This window comes from Oncorhynchus keta, chromosome 5 (assembly GCF_023373465.1).
Source record: "Oncorhynchus keta strain PuntledgeMale-10-30-2019 chromosome 5, Oket_V2, whole genome shotgun sequence".
Lineage (NCBI taxonomy): Eukaryota > Metazoa > Chordata > Actinopteri > Salmoniformes > Salmonidae > Oncorhynchus > Oncorhynchus keta.
This window is the reverse complement of record NC_068425.1, coordinates 4,076,398-4,092,067: the sequence shown is the minus strand read 5'-3', so window position 1 is coordinate 4,092,067 and position 15,670 is coordinate 4,076,398. Positions and strand designations below refer to the sequence as shown.

At 44.1% G+C, this 15,670-nt stretch overlaps 1 protein-coding gene across 1 annotated transcript; it reads left to right on the top strand.

The window, feature by feature from the left end:
* The first annotated feature begins 8,070 nt into the window (after positions 1 to 8,070).
* Positions 8,071 to 14,125, top strand: LOC118384330 (cyclin-dependent kinase 5 activator 1-like). The gene is made up of 2 exons (XM_035770750.2): positions 8,071 to 9,108; positions 10,256 to 14,125. Exon 2 carries the CDS (start codon positions 10,376 to 10,378, stop codon positions 11,315 to 11,317), a length of 942 nt encoding a protein of 313 aa, XP_035626643.1. The 5' UTR covers positions 8,071 to 9,108; positions 10,256 to 10,375; the 3' UTR covers positions 11,318 to 14,125.
* Positions 14,126 to 15,670: the final 1,545 nt, after the last annotated feature.

Sequence of the window (15,670 nt, the reverse complement as noted above, 5' to 3'; positions counted from 1 at the left end):
AATCAGGCTCACACCACCCAGTTTACACTACCGTTCAAAAGTTTGGGGTCACTTGTTTTTGAAAGAAAATCACATTTTGCGTCTATTAAAATAACACCAAATTGATCAGAAATACAGTGTAGACATTGTTAGTCTCAATGTCAACAGTGAAGAGGCAACTCCGGGATGCTGGCCTTCTAGGCAGAGTTACATAGAAAAAGCCATATCTCAGACTGGCCAATAAAAAGAAAAGATTAAGATGGGCAAAAGAACACAGACACTGGACAGAGGAACTCTGCCTTGAAGGCCAGCATCCCAGAGTCGCCCCTTCACTGTTGACGGTGTGACTGGTGTTTTGCGGGTAGTATTTCATGTTTAGCACTTGTGAGGCGTCTGTTTCTCAAACTAGACAATAATGTACTTGTCCTCTTGCTCATTTGTGCACCGGGACCTCCCACACCTCTTTCTATTCTGGTTAGCACCTGTTTGTGCTGTCCTGTGAAGCGTGTAGTACACAGCGTTGTACAAGATCTTCAGTTTCTTGGCAAATTTCTCGCATGGAATGGCCTTAATTTCTCAGAACAAGAATAGACTGATGAGTTTCAGAAAAAGTTATTTGTACCTGGCCATTTTGAGCCTGTAATCGAACCCACAAATGCTGATGCTCCAGATACTCAACTGGTCTAAAGAAGGCCAGTTTTATTACTTCTTTAATCAGCACAACAGTTTTCAGCTGTGCAAACATCATTGCAAAAAAGGTTTTCTAATGATCAATTTGCCTTTTCAAATTATAAACTTGGATTAGCTAACACAACATGCCATTGGAACACAGGAGTGATGGTTGCTGATAATGGGCCTCTGTGCGCCTATGTAGATATTCCATTAAAAATCTGCTGTTTCCAGCTACAATAGTAATTTACAACATTAGCAATGCCTACACTGTATTTCTGATCAATTTGATGTTATTTTAATGGACTAAAAATGTGGATTGGGAACCATATTTAGGTAGCCTGTTTTGTATTGTGGGGTGTGGGTGATAATTCCTGTTTCCTGTGTTTGTGTTCACGTTATGGGACTGTTTCGTCTTCGTTCATTTTGTCGGTTTATTGTTTTTGTTCGTTGTTAAAGTATTCTATTAAAATGGATAATCATCACACTGCATTTTGGTCCTCCTCTCTTTCGCCCGACAAAGAACGTTACAGAATCACCCACCACCAACGGACCAAGCAGCGTGGTAACGGGCAGCAGCAGCGGCGGCAGCGATACTTGGAGAACTGGACTTGGGAGGAGATTCTGGACGGCAAGGGACCATGGGCACAGGCTGGAGAATATCGCCGCCCCAAGGCTGAGCTGGAGGCAGCGAAAGCGGAGAGGCGGCGGTATGAGGAGGCAGCACGGCAGCGCGGCTGGAAGCCCGAGAGGCAGCCCCAAAAAATTATTGGGGGGAGGCCCACGGGCAGTGTGGCGAAGGCAGGTAGGAGACCTGCGCCAACTTCCCGTTCTTACCAGAGAGAGAGAGGGACCGGGCAGGCACCGTGTTATGCCGTGAGGCGCATGTGCATAGCCCGGTGCGGCACATTGCAGCGCCTCGTATCGGCTGGGCTAGAGTGGGCATCGAGCCAGGTGCCATGAAGCCGGCTCAGCTCATCTGGTCTCCAGTGTGTCTCCTCGGGCTGGTGTACATGGCACCAGCCTTACGCATGGTGTCCCCGTTTCGCCAGCACAGCCCAGTGCGGCCTATTCCACCGCACTGGTCTGGCTACGGGGAGCATTCAACCAGGTAAGGTTGGGCAGGCTCGGTGCTCGAGACCTCCTGTGCGCTTTCACGGTCCGGTCTATCCGGTGCCACCTCCGCGTACCAGCCCTCCGGTGGCAGCCCCCCGCACCAGGCTGTCTCTCCGTCTACTCCCTACAGGTGCTCCCGTCTGTCCAGTGCTGTCAGAGCCTTCCTCCTCTCCAGCGCTGCTAGAGCCTCCCGTCTGTCCTGAGCTGCCAGAGCCGCCAGTCTGTCCTGAGCTGCCAGAGCCGCCAGTCTGTCCTGAGCTGCCAGAGCCGCCAGTCTGTCCTGAGCTTCCAGAGCCGCCAGTCTGTCCTGAGCTGCCAGAGCCGCCAGTCTGTCCTGAGCCGTCAGTCAGCCAGGAGCTGCCAGAGCCGTCAGTCAGCCGGGAGCTGCCAGAGCCGTCAGTCAGCCGGGAGCTGCCAGAGCCGTCAGTCAGCCGGGAGCTGCCAGAGCCGTCCGTCACGTCGGCGCTGCCAGAATCGCCCTTCAGTCTGGAGCTGCCCTTCCTTCCGGAGCTGCCCTTCCTTCCGGAGCTGCCCTTCAGTCCTGAGCTGCCCCTCGGTCATGAGCTGCCCCTCGGTCCTGAGCTGTCCCTCGGTCCTGAGCTGCCCCTCGGTCCGGAGCTGCCCCTCGGTCCAGGCGTCCCTCAGTCCAGACATTAAATTTGGAGAATGATACATTTGTGATTGAACTGTGACCATGATCACAATTGACATTTTGGAAATCAACAGCCACAAGGTACAGGTTGAGCACAAATCAAGTCTAAGTGTAAAATTTGAAGACGTAATAGAGACATATTTTAAGAATGAGGAACATACACAGCTCCCGGAGAACTGGCAGAGCAACACTGACATAACAGTCCAAAACCTGAAGGAGGAACTTATTGATGATACACAGAAGCAATGTGAGGAATTGCTAAACATTATACAACAGCTGGGTCTAATCCTAAATGCTGATTGGTTAAAAATGCATTCCAGCCGGAGTCTATTCCAAAAGTTACCACAGGCTAAATCTATGACATTAAAATGCCTATTTACTCTGTTCCATCTGACTGCGCAATCCACTGTCTCATCAGCCCAGCCAAGCAATTTATCAACTTGATCTCCACTATAAAAAGCATCTAGACATTATCTCACATTTCTTTTAAACAAACATTTAGTTTTCAACAGTAGAGATTTGAATAAACCTTGCTGTCTGTCTGAAACATTTGTTTCAATATTCAAATTCAATATCAAATCCATTTTTATTTGTCACATGCGCCGAATACAGCATCTGCAAACTTAATGTCACGACTTCCACCGAAGTTGTTCCCTCTCCTTGTTCGGGCGGCGTTCGGCGCTCGACGTCACCGGCTTTCTAGCCGCCACCGATCCATGTTTAATTTTTCCTTTTGTTTTGTCTGTTTACACACCTGGTTCCCATCTCATAATTATGTTCCTTATTTAACCCTCTGGTTTCCCTTTCTGTTTTGTGCCTGATTGTATTTTGTGTATTCCGGTGTGTTGTATTTTGAGTCCTGTTTTGTCCTTGTTTGGAACGGGATTTTGCTACGTTTTGGATTGAGTAAATCAGTGATTGTTACTCTTATCTGTGTCCTGCGCCTGACTCCTTCGTTATCTTTTAGATAGACTGTGACACTTAATGATAGTGTTGAAGTTGTGCCTGGCCGTGCAGCCATGAGTGAACAGGGAGTACAGGAGGGGACTGATTACGCACCCCTGAGGGGCACCCGTGCTGAGGATCGGCGTGGCGGATGTCCGTTACCTACTCTTACCACCTGGGGGCGGCCTGTCAGGAAGTCCAGGATCCAGTTGCAGCTGTCCCATAGTAATGAACGTGTCGGGAGTTGGGATGAGAAAGACAGGCAGGCAGCATTTCCCAGCCAGTCGAAATCATGAATCAACTGGCATAATTTTTATGGATATATATACAAAGAAATGTAAATTGAAAAAAGGTCAAACGAAATGAAGTGCAGCTAATTTGCAGTCTTTCCAGCTTCAGTATGAAGTGATTGTGTTAGCTGTGTTGTTGGCTAGCTCCTCTGAACAACATTGTTTTGACGTGTGAGAAAATGTTCTATGCCAGGCAAAATCGCTCCTCAGCTCATTGTTATGGATGTATCCAAATAAATGTCACTAGGAAACTGCTTAAACAAATGCAAATGTGGCTACTTTGCTATTATTCTGGCTGCTCTTTTTGACGTGACTGTAAGTTAGCAATAACTGTTTAACTGTTTAAGACGGTCCCCTTTTCTACTAGAAGCCGGAATATGATCAATACCCATAGCTTGTAGGGAGGCAGGGTTGCCATGGTGTAAGGACTTGTAGTGCCTTGCCATGAAGTATTACGTCAAGCATTTCATTAACTGCAAAACCACTCATGTCATCTATAGATTGGAATGTCCACAGTGCAAGGTGTTCTACATTGGAAGGACAAAGAGACGCCTTCAAGACCGCTTAGTGGAACACAAGTACGCTGTACGGGTAGGCAATGAAGACTACCCCATGGCAAGGTACTACAAATCCGTACACCATGGCAACCGTGCCTCCCTACTAGCTATGGGTATTGATCATATTCCAGCCTCTATTAGAAAAGGGTACCTTCTTAAATAGTTAAACCAAAGGGAAAGTTTTGGGATTTACAAACTACAGGCCACTAAATACCCTGGTTTAAATGAAGATATGGATTTCTCACCCTTCCTGTAGGGTCGTGATAGGTCCATTTGCTGCCATCTAGTGGACATTTGGGGCGGCAGCGTAGCCTAGTGGTTAGAGCGTTGGACTAGTAACCGGAAGGTTGCGAGTTCAAACCCCCGAGCTGACAAGGTACAAATCTGTCGTTCTGCCCCTGAACAGGCAGTTAACCCACTGTTCCTAGGCCGTCATTGAAAATAAGAATTTGTTCTTAACTGACTTGCCTAGTTAAATAAAGATAAAATAAAAATGTTTGATCAATTGCCCTCAGCTGTGTTTAGACTGTTGTTGTTCATGTTTTGCTGTGCTCTAGTGTACTATGGAATACATTGCTTTCTGATTCTTGACACTTCTCCCAGTCATATTAAAGGTTAGAACTACCTTTCTAAGTGTTCTGATACTTCTAGCTTGGAGCTGTATTTTTATGATAACATAGCTACAGTATTTCACTTTTTGATGTGTATAGTATTGCTTACTAGGTGTGTCCAATCAATTTTGTAACCACTCCCTCTTCTAATTAGGGCAAAGCTGTCCATTAAGCTGGTTGTTTGGAAAAGCTGTTCAAAAGAGGACATTGTATTCTTTTTTTGTACTCCCTGACGAAGGCCATGCAGCTGAAACACGTCAGATTTTTTAAAACTTTGTCTCTATTGAACATGGAATACTAATACAGGCATTTTAATGAATTATATGAAGAGTGCCTTGGTCCTCCTTTCTTTTTGATTACCAATTTACCAAAGAGCACCTTTTGTCTATCAAAATGTACTCTTTTTGTGTACCTTAGTAGTGCTTCCCTTCCTCCTCTTTCTGCTACCAAATACTAATTGAGTGTGACCTGCAATATGCAAATGTTACATATTTAGAAGAGTCATTGTCCTCTAGAGTCTCTGCCTCACCTTTCTGTCTCTGGAGTAAATGATCTAGTTGGTGTTGACTGAATTTCTGGCCGTCATCAACATTTCCCTTTCTCATTGTCATCTTTATTTGGGCAAATTAGCTGTGGCGCATGTTTATTGTCAAGGCTTAAATACTATGGACTAAAATAGGCAATAAAAACATGTGAAAAAGCTTTTGTTGTCGTCAATAGGTAGGTAAAGGCGCAGCAGGGTTAAACGGTTGCCATGTTTAGCACCCACTATCTACTTCTAGTTGCTTATTACAATATATTAAAATACCAAAACAGATAATCACGATATGAAAAATCCACCCTGCACAAAAGCACTTATTTGAAAGAAATTACTATTAATACTTTTTCATTTTCAACAAAACAATTTTACAGGACAGTAAATGAATTACAATGTCGTCTTTGAAATAAAGGCTGTGAAAGGCAGACTGGACTCTTGAGGCAGAGAGCTGGGTGACAAATGCAAATATTAAACAAACTTGTAAACGTATGCTTTAGACTCACAACAACCAGCTTCGTGGACAACATGGAAACTAATGTCACGGTACCATGCAGCGGTATGCCAACGACAAATGACAGTTATACGTATTTCCAAACAAATGTGGACAAACACACGACATCAACTATTACAAACAGCAAGTATTGCATGGAGTACATAAGGATGACCAGTGTACAAGCAAACATAACTTTATTTACTGTTTTAGAGGCCAATTGAGTCCGGTACATCTGGCCCAGAACCAGGTTATTCCCCAGTGCTGTGACCCTCATCAAAAGAAAAGTCCTAAAAAATAGTGATGACTCTACTGTCACTACAACAGCATCCCCCTCGACTGTCCATGTCCCACAGCTGACATAACATTTACCATTGCACTGAGCTGTACTATTTCTTTATTAACATACAGCTGTGAATGTATTCTTCAGCTCCCGACAAGATTTTTATGCTGCAAAGTCTAAATAAACAGAACTAGTTAGTGGTATACATTTATGTACCAGGGAAAACAAGGCTTTGACTTGAAATGACTTACCAGAGTCACAAAAAAAGCTTAGTCTTTGATATTTCAACATAGCAAGGACAGAAAAAAAAACGCTTTTAGACCTGCAAGCTACAAGCTAAGGCGGCTGTGGATATGGGAATCTCAGTTGTCATGGATCTGGGGACGTCTACAGCTAGAGGGCTCTCATGGTTCTTGGAGTTTAGACAAATGGTAGAAGGTGAGAGGGTGTTATGACCCCCGATTGGGGTGGCGTGGTGCTTATAACATAACGACACCTGTCTGGAGCTAGACTGAAAAGGCATCAAAACCGTCCACTCAGCAGGACCTGAGAAAAAAAGAAACCGAAGACAACATTTTATGCCGGACCATAAGACCTACCAAAATGATACCATTGACTCTGAATTTCAACAGTTACACAGTCATTGACTATCCTATTGAAGCTTGAGGACTGTTAGAAATGAGCCTAGGGACCATGGAATATCCTGCGTTGTGAGATTGTCATGTCCTGACTTCTGAGTGTGGGTGTCCACTGTACAGCAATGTCCACACCTACTGGGTCTCAGGCTTACAGATTTAAGTCTAATAGCATGAGGTGAAAGTAGACGAACAGAGTGTGTGATATGAAGGCTTAGTCAGTGGACATTCTGAACCTTGTTTGAAGTCATTAGGTCACATGACCAAGGAGCTATTGAAATTTGAAATTTGGAAAAAAATCATGTAAAATCATGTGAGATGAAAATGGACAAACTAAAGAGTTTGCAAAAAAAGAAGGGTAGTCAGTGGACATTCTGAACCTTGTTTGGAGTCAGTCGGTCATATGACCAATGAGCTATTGAAATTCAAATATTTAAATAAATAATTTAAAATAGTGCGATATGTAAATCAACAACAAACAAGTATGTGCAATGTGTGTCTATGCATCGGGTTTGAACGTTTTAGGAGTAATGGTTAAAGAGCTATTGAAATTTGAACATTTTGAATTGTCACTCTGTTTACGTCCCTAACTGCTGTTGGTAGACATAAGGAAAACTACAGGCGAATATCCGTCGAATTTCCAACCTGAATCTGCCTTTACCTCGATGTTCACAACTCGGCAAAAAAAATGTCAATCTCAGAAGAAGATGTAAAAACCATTGAAAAGAATCTTGAAGAAATGGGACGAGGGGATGAAGAGAAAGACAAAAGCCAAGTTTCCATCCAGTTTTTATGTGAGTAAATTCATAACGTCATAAAATCAAGACAGCTGTGACGGAAACAGGAAGTTTCAGAACAATTTTATAAATGCCAACAAGTCATTTGTTCGTTCGACATGGTGGGATCTTTTTGTGTCTGTATAGTGTATTATGTAAGAAATGGCAGTAGCAACGCCTTTATGCGCAATTATTTATATAACAGCAAACATATTGAAGCAAACTTGGACTCATAACAATCTCACCAAGTAGACTAGCCTACCTGGCCTCACAGCCTACCCGCACTGTACCTGCAAGCTGTTGGCCAGTGCACACGTGCCAAGACCAGAGTAGGTACATTTGCTATTTAACGCAACAGTTTTTGTAACAAAGCTATCCGTAGAGTTGGAAATGCGATGGAAAAACATTGGTCCTCCCACTACGACTCGTCAGGAAAGCATGCCGTTTATTAGGCTACAGATGAAATAAGTTATGAACTTCACAGGATGATGAAATACATATTGAGGGTATTTTTCTGGTGACATGGAAAGGTTAATGGCCTAAATTTCTAAATTATCATTTTGATTAAGGATTTCAAGTGTAGGCTATTCCGAATGGTTAAAAAACCCTGTCCATCGGAAATGCACGATGCAGAATTTCAGAATAAGTTACAAATGCATGTTTATCTAAAAGATATAGGCCTACGGAGAACCCTGATCTGCCAATGGGGTTTGAGTTTACATGAGGGTATCCAACTAGTTTGTATGGCATAACTGTATTGGTTGTCAGTGGAGTGAAGGGCACCTCTGGAGACAGCGGATTCAGCACCATGGACCGAACACCCAGCGGTTGGCTACCCGCACATCCACAGACAATACAGTCTCTTGCGCTACGATTGCGAGAGCGACATAGCAGAAACAGCAGCCTACAGCGTGGACCAATAGGATGGCTGCATATCAGGTTCACAGCCAACCCGAGTATCCGCAGATGCCTGCATCAAAGCGTCGAGATTTTTGCTGGGTTGCTTAAGGATAAGCCCTCTATTTTTAGAATCTATAGTATACATTTTATCGTTTTATTTTCAATGTTTAAATCTTCATTTTCTTCTTTCTCGACTTTCCCTACGGCGTGTTTGAGAGAAACACCCCCCTCTGTCTGCTTCGTCGCGAGGACTGCGATAACAACCGTGCTATTGATTTTTGCTCTTCAATGGAATACATTTGTACTCTAATAGCGAGTGTTGGCAATACATTTCGCATCTGCTGTGTGCCGGTATTGCCCTCTATGAGAAAGAGACTATTCCATTACTCTTAGCTGAAGATTGAGACACCACACATAGACACAACAAGAACCGGGAAACGTTCATCCATAGAGCGTTCAGTTCCATAGCGCCTTGTCTTGCTCCCGCTTAGATACCCCAGGACCGTGGACAGCGCTTGTGCCAGTGGCCGCAGCTCGGTGTGAAAAACAACTATTAGGCCTATCGGTTAATCACAATCATAACATGATACTCAAGAATTGACTACAAGTCAAGATTACAAGCCGTGGTTCTATATGGATTAAACCAGAAGACTCTACTGATTTGAAGGTAAGACATGGTGGCGTTATGACCAGTTGTTATTCTGCAGCTTGTGTCAGCATCATTATCAAGTGTTTTAATCAACATATGCTATAAACAATACAGTATATTCGGTGTCTTTATCATTGCACTGCATTTGTCTTTATTGGGCACAATTAAGCAACCATTTTAAAATTACAGTGCGAATTGGTTGCTTGCATTCCATATCTTGGTAACTGAGAGAGAAAATGTCTTCAATAATGGGTCATGTGTCATCAATAAACAATATGTATCAATATCCCAAATAAAAAAAATAAGTAACATCAGCAACTGTAACATCTATATCTATATCAAAGCTGTCTTGTGCTAAAGTGGATGGTGTTTTCATTCAAGGCTTCCATTTTGAAGCTAAGATGGATGCTTGCGCACATTTCTTTATCATGCTTCGGTGGCCTTATCCTGCTCCTTATATAAAATTCATAGTAATGATGTAATGTTTTTCCTGGTTAGATTCATTCAAATTCGCATTAGAAATTAGAGATATGGAACATAATCCATCTTATAAATGATATTAACATCACGATTGATATGAATATTAAACAAATCCTAATTTCAAAACTGTATAGTGAATGCTGCGAGATTTGGCCGTCATGAATGAACTGTCTCTGGGGTGTTTTATATAGTCCAGGGTCTATTCATTCATCTGTGACGAACACACACAAAAAACATGCAACTATGAATCTCCTGTAAACACAGGCTATTTAAGAAACGTGATAATTATTCATAGGCCAATTAACACACATATAAGGAACTCATTGATTAATCTAAACCAAGCTGTAAAGGAATTTGATTTGGTTATAAGTTGGACATTTTGATTTACTTCAGTTTTGAAGATAGGAAGTCAGATTCGCGTCTGATGTATGTCAACCGAACAAACTAAAAACTATGTATTTGAAATAAACACGAAATATGAATACTATTCAAATGTAATATCGAATATATCTAATGCCTTCCAATTAATACAAATAATACAAAATACTTGACCTCCTGCATTTTCCAAGATCAACAGTTGTTGTTTTAATAACTGTTGAAAATGCATTCAGTTATCTTCGATACGATGCACAAAACGCTGTAGCATACTACTTTGTAATGCACTTTCTCTTCTGTTTATTGACAGGTACCATTTCCCCTCTCAGAGAACAAGCATCTTTGGTTCTTCCCATTAAAATCACTTTTGTCAGATCCCTCAGAGAAGAGAACCAACACTCCATCCATAGCTCTCTACCCCAGAGGAACCATGGGTACTGTACTGTCCCTCTCCCCCAGCTACCGGAAAGCGGCCCTGTTCGAGGATGGCCCGGCCACTGTGGGCCATTACACGGCCGTCCAGAACAGCAAGAATTCCAAGGACGCCAAGAGCCTCAAGCGCCAGTCCCTCATCAGCGTGTTGCCATGGAAACGCATTGTGGCGGTATCGGCCAAACGGAAAGGTTCCAAAAAGCTCCCAACCGACGACGGGCAGAAGGTCAGCACTGAGCACACCATCACCAACAGCCAGAAGCTGAAGAAGTCCCAGTCCTGCGCCAACTTGTCCTCTTTCACCACGCAGGAACCCACCATAGCTCCCACCATCCCCACCTCCAAGACCGTCTCCAACGTGGCCGCAGCCACCAAGAAGAACTCGCTGACCGGTTCCACTGGGGGCCAGGCAACGAACGCGGGCACGCCCAAGCGGGTGATCGTCCAGGCCTCCACCAGCGAGCTAATGCGTAGTTTGGGTGAGTTCCTGTGCCGGCGCTGCTACCGGCTGAAGCGCCTGTCGCCCACCGACCCGGTGCTGTGGCTGCGAAGCGTGGACCGCTCCCTCCTCCTCCAGGGCTGGCAGGACCAGGGCTTCATCACCCCGGCCAACGTGGTCTTCCTTTACATGCTGTGCCGCGATGTGGTCTCCTCCGAGGTGGCCAGCGAGCGGGAGCTGCAAGCCTCTCTGCTCACCTGCCTCTACCTGTCCTACTCCTATATGGGCAACGAGATCTCCTACCCGCTCAAGCCCTTCCTGGTGGAGGCTGAGAAGGAGGCCTTTTGGGACCGCTGCCTGGAAATCATCAACCGCATGAGTGGCAAGATGCTGCAGATCAACTCTGACCCGCACTATTTCACCCAGGTGTTCGCCGACCTCAAAAACGAGAGCAAGAAGGAGGAAGAGAAGACAAGGTTGTTGATAGGCCTTGACCGATAAGAGGAACCGTGGGAAGATGGTAAAGGGAGGATCAGGGGAGAAGTGGGACGGGTGGGATGTGGATAGGGTCAGGGTGACTCGCACGACTACAAAAAGAACACACGTGTTGTCTGGTGTTCCCATCTTGTATTAGTAGGAAATTGATTTAGCTGGAGGCCCATAATGGCTAATCAGGAGGCTCTGGTGTCATATATCAAGTTAACAAGGCCAATGTTTGGGCATTATAGTACTTACAGATAATCACACAGATAAAATTACTGATAACCTTTATGTTGAGTGAACAGTAAAACACTGCCTTCAGGACATTTGATAACAGAGATGCAGCTTGGTCTAGGGCTGGACACATATTACATATTACTTCAACAGCAGCCAAACCTGACAAGATTACATTGATAGAAAATGATGACCCCTCACAAACCCAAAACAGGTAATCAAATGTCAGTGACTTGAGTAAAAAGAAGAATGGCTGAGTAAAAGACAGATACATTTTATGTGTCCAGATTCAGAGTCAAGAGGATCACTTTAGGGACTTCAGAAAGCTGTGAGGCCACTGCATCTCTTTCCCCCTCTCGAAGCTGCATCGGCATCCTTACTGACCCTAAATATTAACACAGACAGTGGAAACACCAGACAACTTCACTGTAGTAGTCTGCTCGTGTACTGTACATACTTAGGGGGAGGGGGAGGGGGGGGGGTGAATAAACTATAAGAGAGTCATTAAAGCAACCAAAAGCAGAGCTAAGGAGAGGATCCGTATGGATTCACCAAGGCAACGTGGGGGGCACAAGAAACATCATGATTCCACTACGCATGTGATCACGTCCCATGTCATCACGTGTCCTCTCAAGACCTCACGTCTTCACACGTTCTCTCAAGTCTTCCCACGTCCTCATTTCCTAATGTCCTCCACACAATCACCAATTGCCAATGCCCCCTACCTCACCACCAACAATAGCCTGCCCAAGTATACCCCCACAACATTGCACTTCCTCCCACAACAAGCATGCCTGGTTTTATTTCACCATTTACAGATAAGAGTGGAACATTGCCAAATCTCATCCTCCACCACAGTCCTGATTTGTGTTTTGGTGTGGAGAGGAGACTAGAAAGTGATATGGAATGCCAGTAGAACACACTGCTGAGTTGATTGACTTACAAAACAACACTAGTCGAGAACTACAGGAGGCTATAATTGTGGCACTTCATGTGATGTGTCCACCTGCTTGGTTTCCATTGAGGACAGAACAAAATGGATTCTCCATTCAGTCATCACCCTTAAAGAGACGCTTCCCTCCCCACCGATGGTTATTTATGTAACGACTTGTGTTGACATGCATGTGTGCTTCTATGGGTTCCTAGCATGCTGCTTTGTGTTCGCACACCACGGCTACGTCCTAAGTGGCGCCTCATTTCCTATGTAATGGGCTTCTCTGGCCAAAAGTAGTGCACTACATAGGGAATGGCATGCCATTTGGGACATACCCCCACATTATTTTAGACTGAGAGCAGTATGCTGCAATGCTGCCCTTAAATAATTATGATATTATGATTACTGATTCAGTCTTCATTTTGATGAAAACCCACCTCCTGCAAGGTTGGGATTTCGAGAGTCCTGTGTCATATCGCTCTGAAGATTAGGATTTATAATAACAACAACCCAAGTCTTGGATCATCATGCAGAACAAGAAAGACTTCTTCACGCAATCATCCTATACATTTCATTCGTTACTATTATATTATTGTGTATGTATGTTGGAGTTGACAGAGCCAGTGACTTGTGTTCTACCAATGTAACTCAGCGGCCACATGTAACAAGAGAAATAGGAATTATCTGTCCATTGCAGAATCTCCACTGACTTGGCTATGTAGCTCTCAATTTAAACTGCCATTGATATTATCGACGGTCTCAAACCTAATGAAAAATCTGCATATGAAAATCAGATTGCAGAGTCAGCGTACTTGTTCATCCTGTATGATATGTTTGGGATGGATTGGACGGAAGGTAGCTGATGTATAACTTTCAGATAAAATTGGAATTATAATTATCAAGACATTTTCTTTGCTGTTGCTGTTCAACTCAGCGAAGGGCAAGTTGCAAAGAACAGAGGGAAGGAAACAAATGTTTGGAATGGAACACCCAGCCTGTTTGGAATGGAACACCCAGCCTGTTTGGAATGGAACACCCAGCCTGTTTGGAATGGAACACCCAGCCTGTTTGGAATGGAACACCCAGCCTGTTTGGAATGGAACACCCAGTCTGTTTGGAATGGAACACCCAGTCTGTTTGGAATGGAACACCCAGTCTGTTTGGAATGGAACACCCAGCCTGTTTTGAATGGAACACCCAGCCTGTTTGGAATAGAACACCCAGCCTGTTTGGAATAGAACATCCGCCCTGTTTGGAATAGAACATCCGTCCTGTATGGAATGGAACACCCAGCCGGTTTGGAATGGAACACTCAGCCTGTTTGGAATGGAACACATCCTGGGACTCTATGGAACTCTATGGAGAGGGGGGAAGTTCACCCTGTATCCTCTTCTTTCTTTGACTAAGTCATAACTATGTGCCATGTTTTCACTTGCAACACAAACAAGACAACACATTTGTACAATACAAAGTTAATGGGGTTATTTCATTTCCCTCCCCTTTTCATTTGTGAATCATATTGTGTGCAACATTGTTGAACAATTCAAGTCAAAATAGTGTTATTGGAGTAAAGATGAGGCAATCTGTGACTAATGTATGTGGATGTATGACTATGTATGTGAGTGAGACTTTATATTAAAAAAAATACATTTGCAAGCCTTTTGAAATGTTCTGTTTCTTTGTGACTGATCTTGTGAATGAATGTTGAACATTGAGGCAATAGGAACTCCATCTTACACAGATAGACTTGGTGGAATTTTCATTGTATTGGATAGATCATTCCTGTCCCAGGGACCTCATACTATAAATCCATAATGCAGACAGCCCAAATACTTTCCACCTCCTAGACATATAACGCACTCTATAAACAATATGAGGGAAATCCCTTCATCTGTAGGCCTGTTGTTCTGCCCCTGAGCAAGGCAGTTAACCCACTGTTCCCCAGGGCCCCGAAGACGTGGATGTCGATTTTGGTAGCCCCCCGCACCTCTCTGATTCAGAGGGGTTGGGTTAAATGCGGAAGACACATTTCAGTTGAATGCATTCAGTTGTACAACTGACTAGGTATCCCCCTTCCCCTTTCCATGGATGCCACCCTTAAAAAGTACTCCACTTCCCATGAGCCTGCGCTACCCAGTCTAGCCACAACGAGGCAGTAGAGAGTTGCTGCTCGTCACAAGGACTGCTGAGCAACCTGCAGCTTGGAGATTTGAGAGGATAGATACTGTATCTAATTACGATCATGGACATTGCTTCACCTTTCCATATGATAGGCTGGGTGTAATTTTGAATAAGAGAGGATTAGGTTGCTTAATATGTCTGCCAAACTATAACCTATGTCTGCTGTGAGGCTGCTGAGGTAGTCTCTACTATCCATGGCAGGCCGACTTGAGATGACTACATTGCAGTCGAACTGCGGAGAATCACAGATCTGCAAATAACCTTGCCTTCCAAATAACTACTCACTATGTGATTAAGATTAGCAATTTTGCACCTTGTCTCGCTCAAAGGGAACCCCCTTAAAAACAATGAGAGCGCTTTGCCTTGCTCAAACGCTAATCTGCAGCGGGATGGACAACCGCAGTGCCGTATGGCCTCGGAAGTGGTGGAGTGTTTAGGATGAGCTGTCCACGGTTGGTGGTGCTGAACGGGCAGCTAGCTGTTTGTACGTGTGAGGACCGCTGTCCCTGGTCCTGACCAATGTAGTGGCGCTGCCTGCAGAGCTGAAATTACCGCCTTCGCAAGATATCACACCCAGCACAGTTTAGAATCAGGATTCTAGCTGCTTATTCACAATTGCAGATCATAATATCAATCTATAAACTACATTGTGTCAATCTATAAACTACATCTATAAACTCCAATAGCTACATTGTGTGCGTAATTCGTCAGCACATATTATGTACTGGTAAACTAGGCGACATACAATGTCACGTTAAGGCCAGAGTTTGGTTTAATAAAATAATTTTATTGAGAATCCTCAACATTAAACAGAGAACAGGCTACATGGATAATAGTGTGTGAGAGTGAGAGGACACACACACATGGGATCAGGAGGAAGCCATTCCCTAAGATTGCCAGCCTATCTATCCATCAATCGTGCAACGTGAGGGACGTTCATTGCAACGAGATCATTGGCGAGGAAGAAGAACGTTAATCTAGGGCTTCCTCTGAATTCGGCCAATCAAAATCGAATGCGTTGTTCT

Bases quoted from the DNA above. Each gene is read 5' to 3' on its own strand.
- LOC118384330 (XM_035770750.2), top strand. From the start codon at position 10,376: ATGGGTACTGTACTGTCCCTCTCCCCCAGCTACCGGAAAGCGGCCCTG.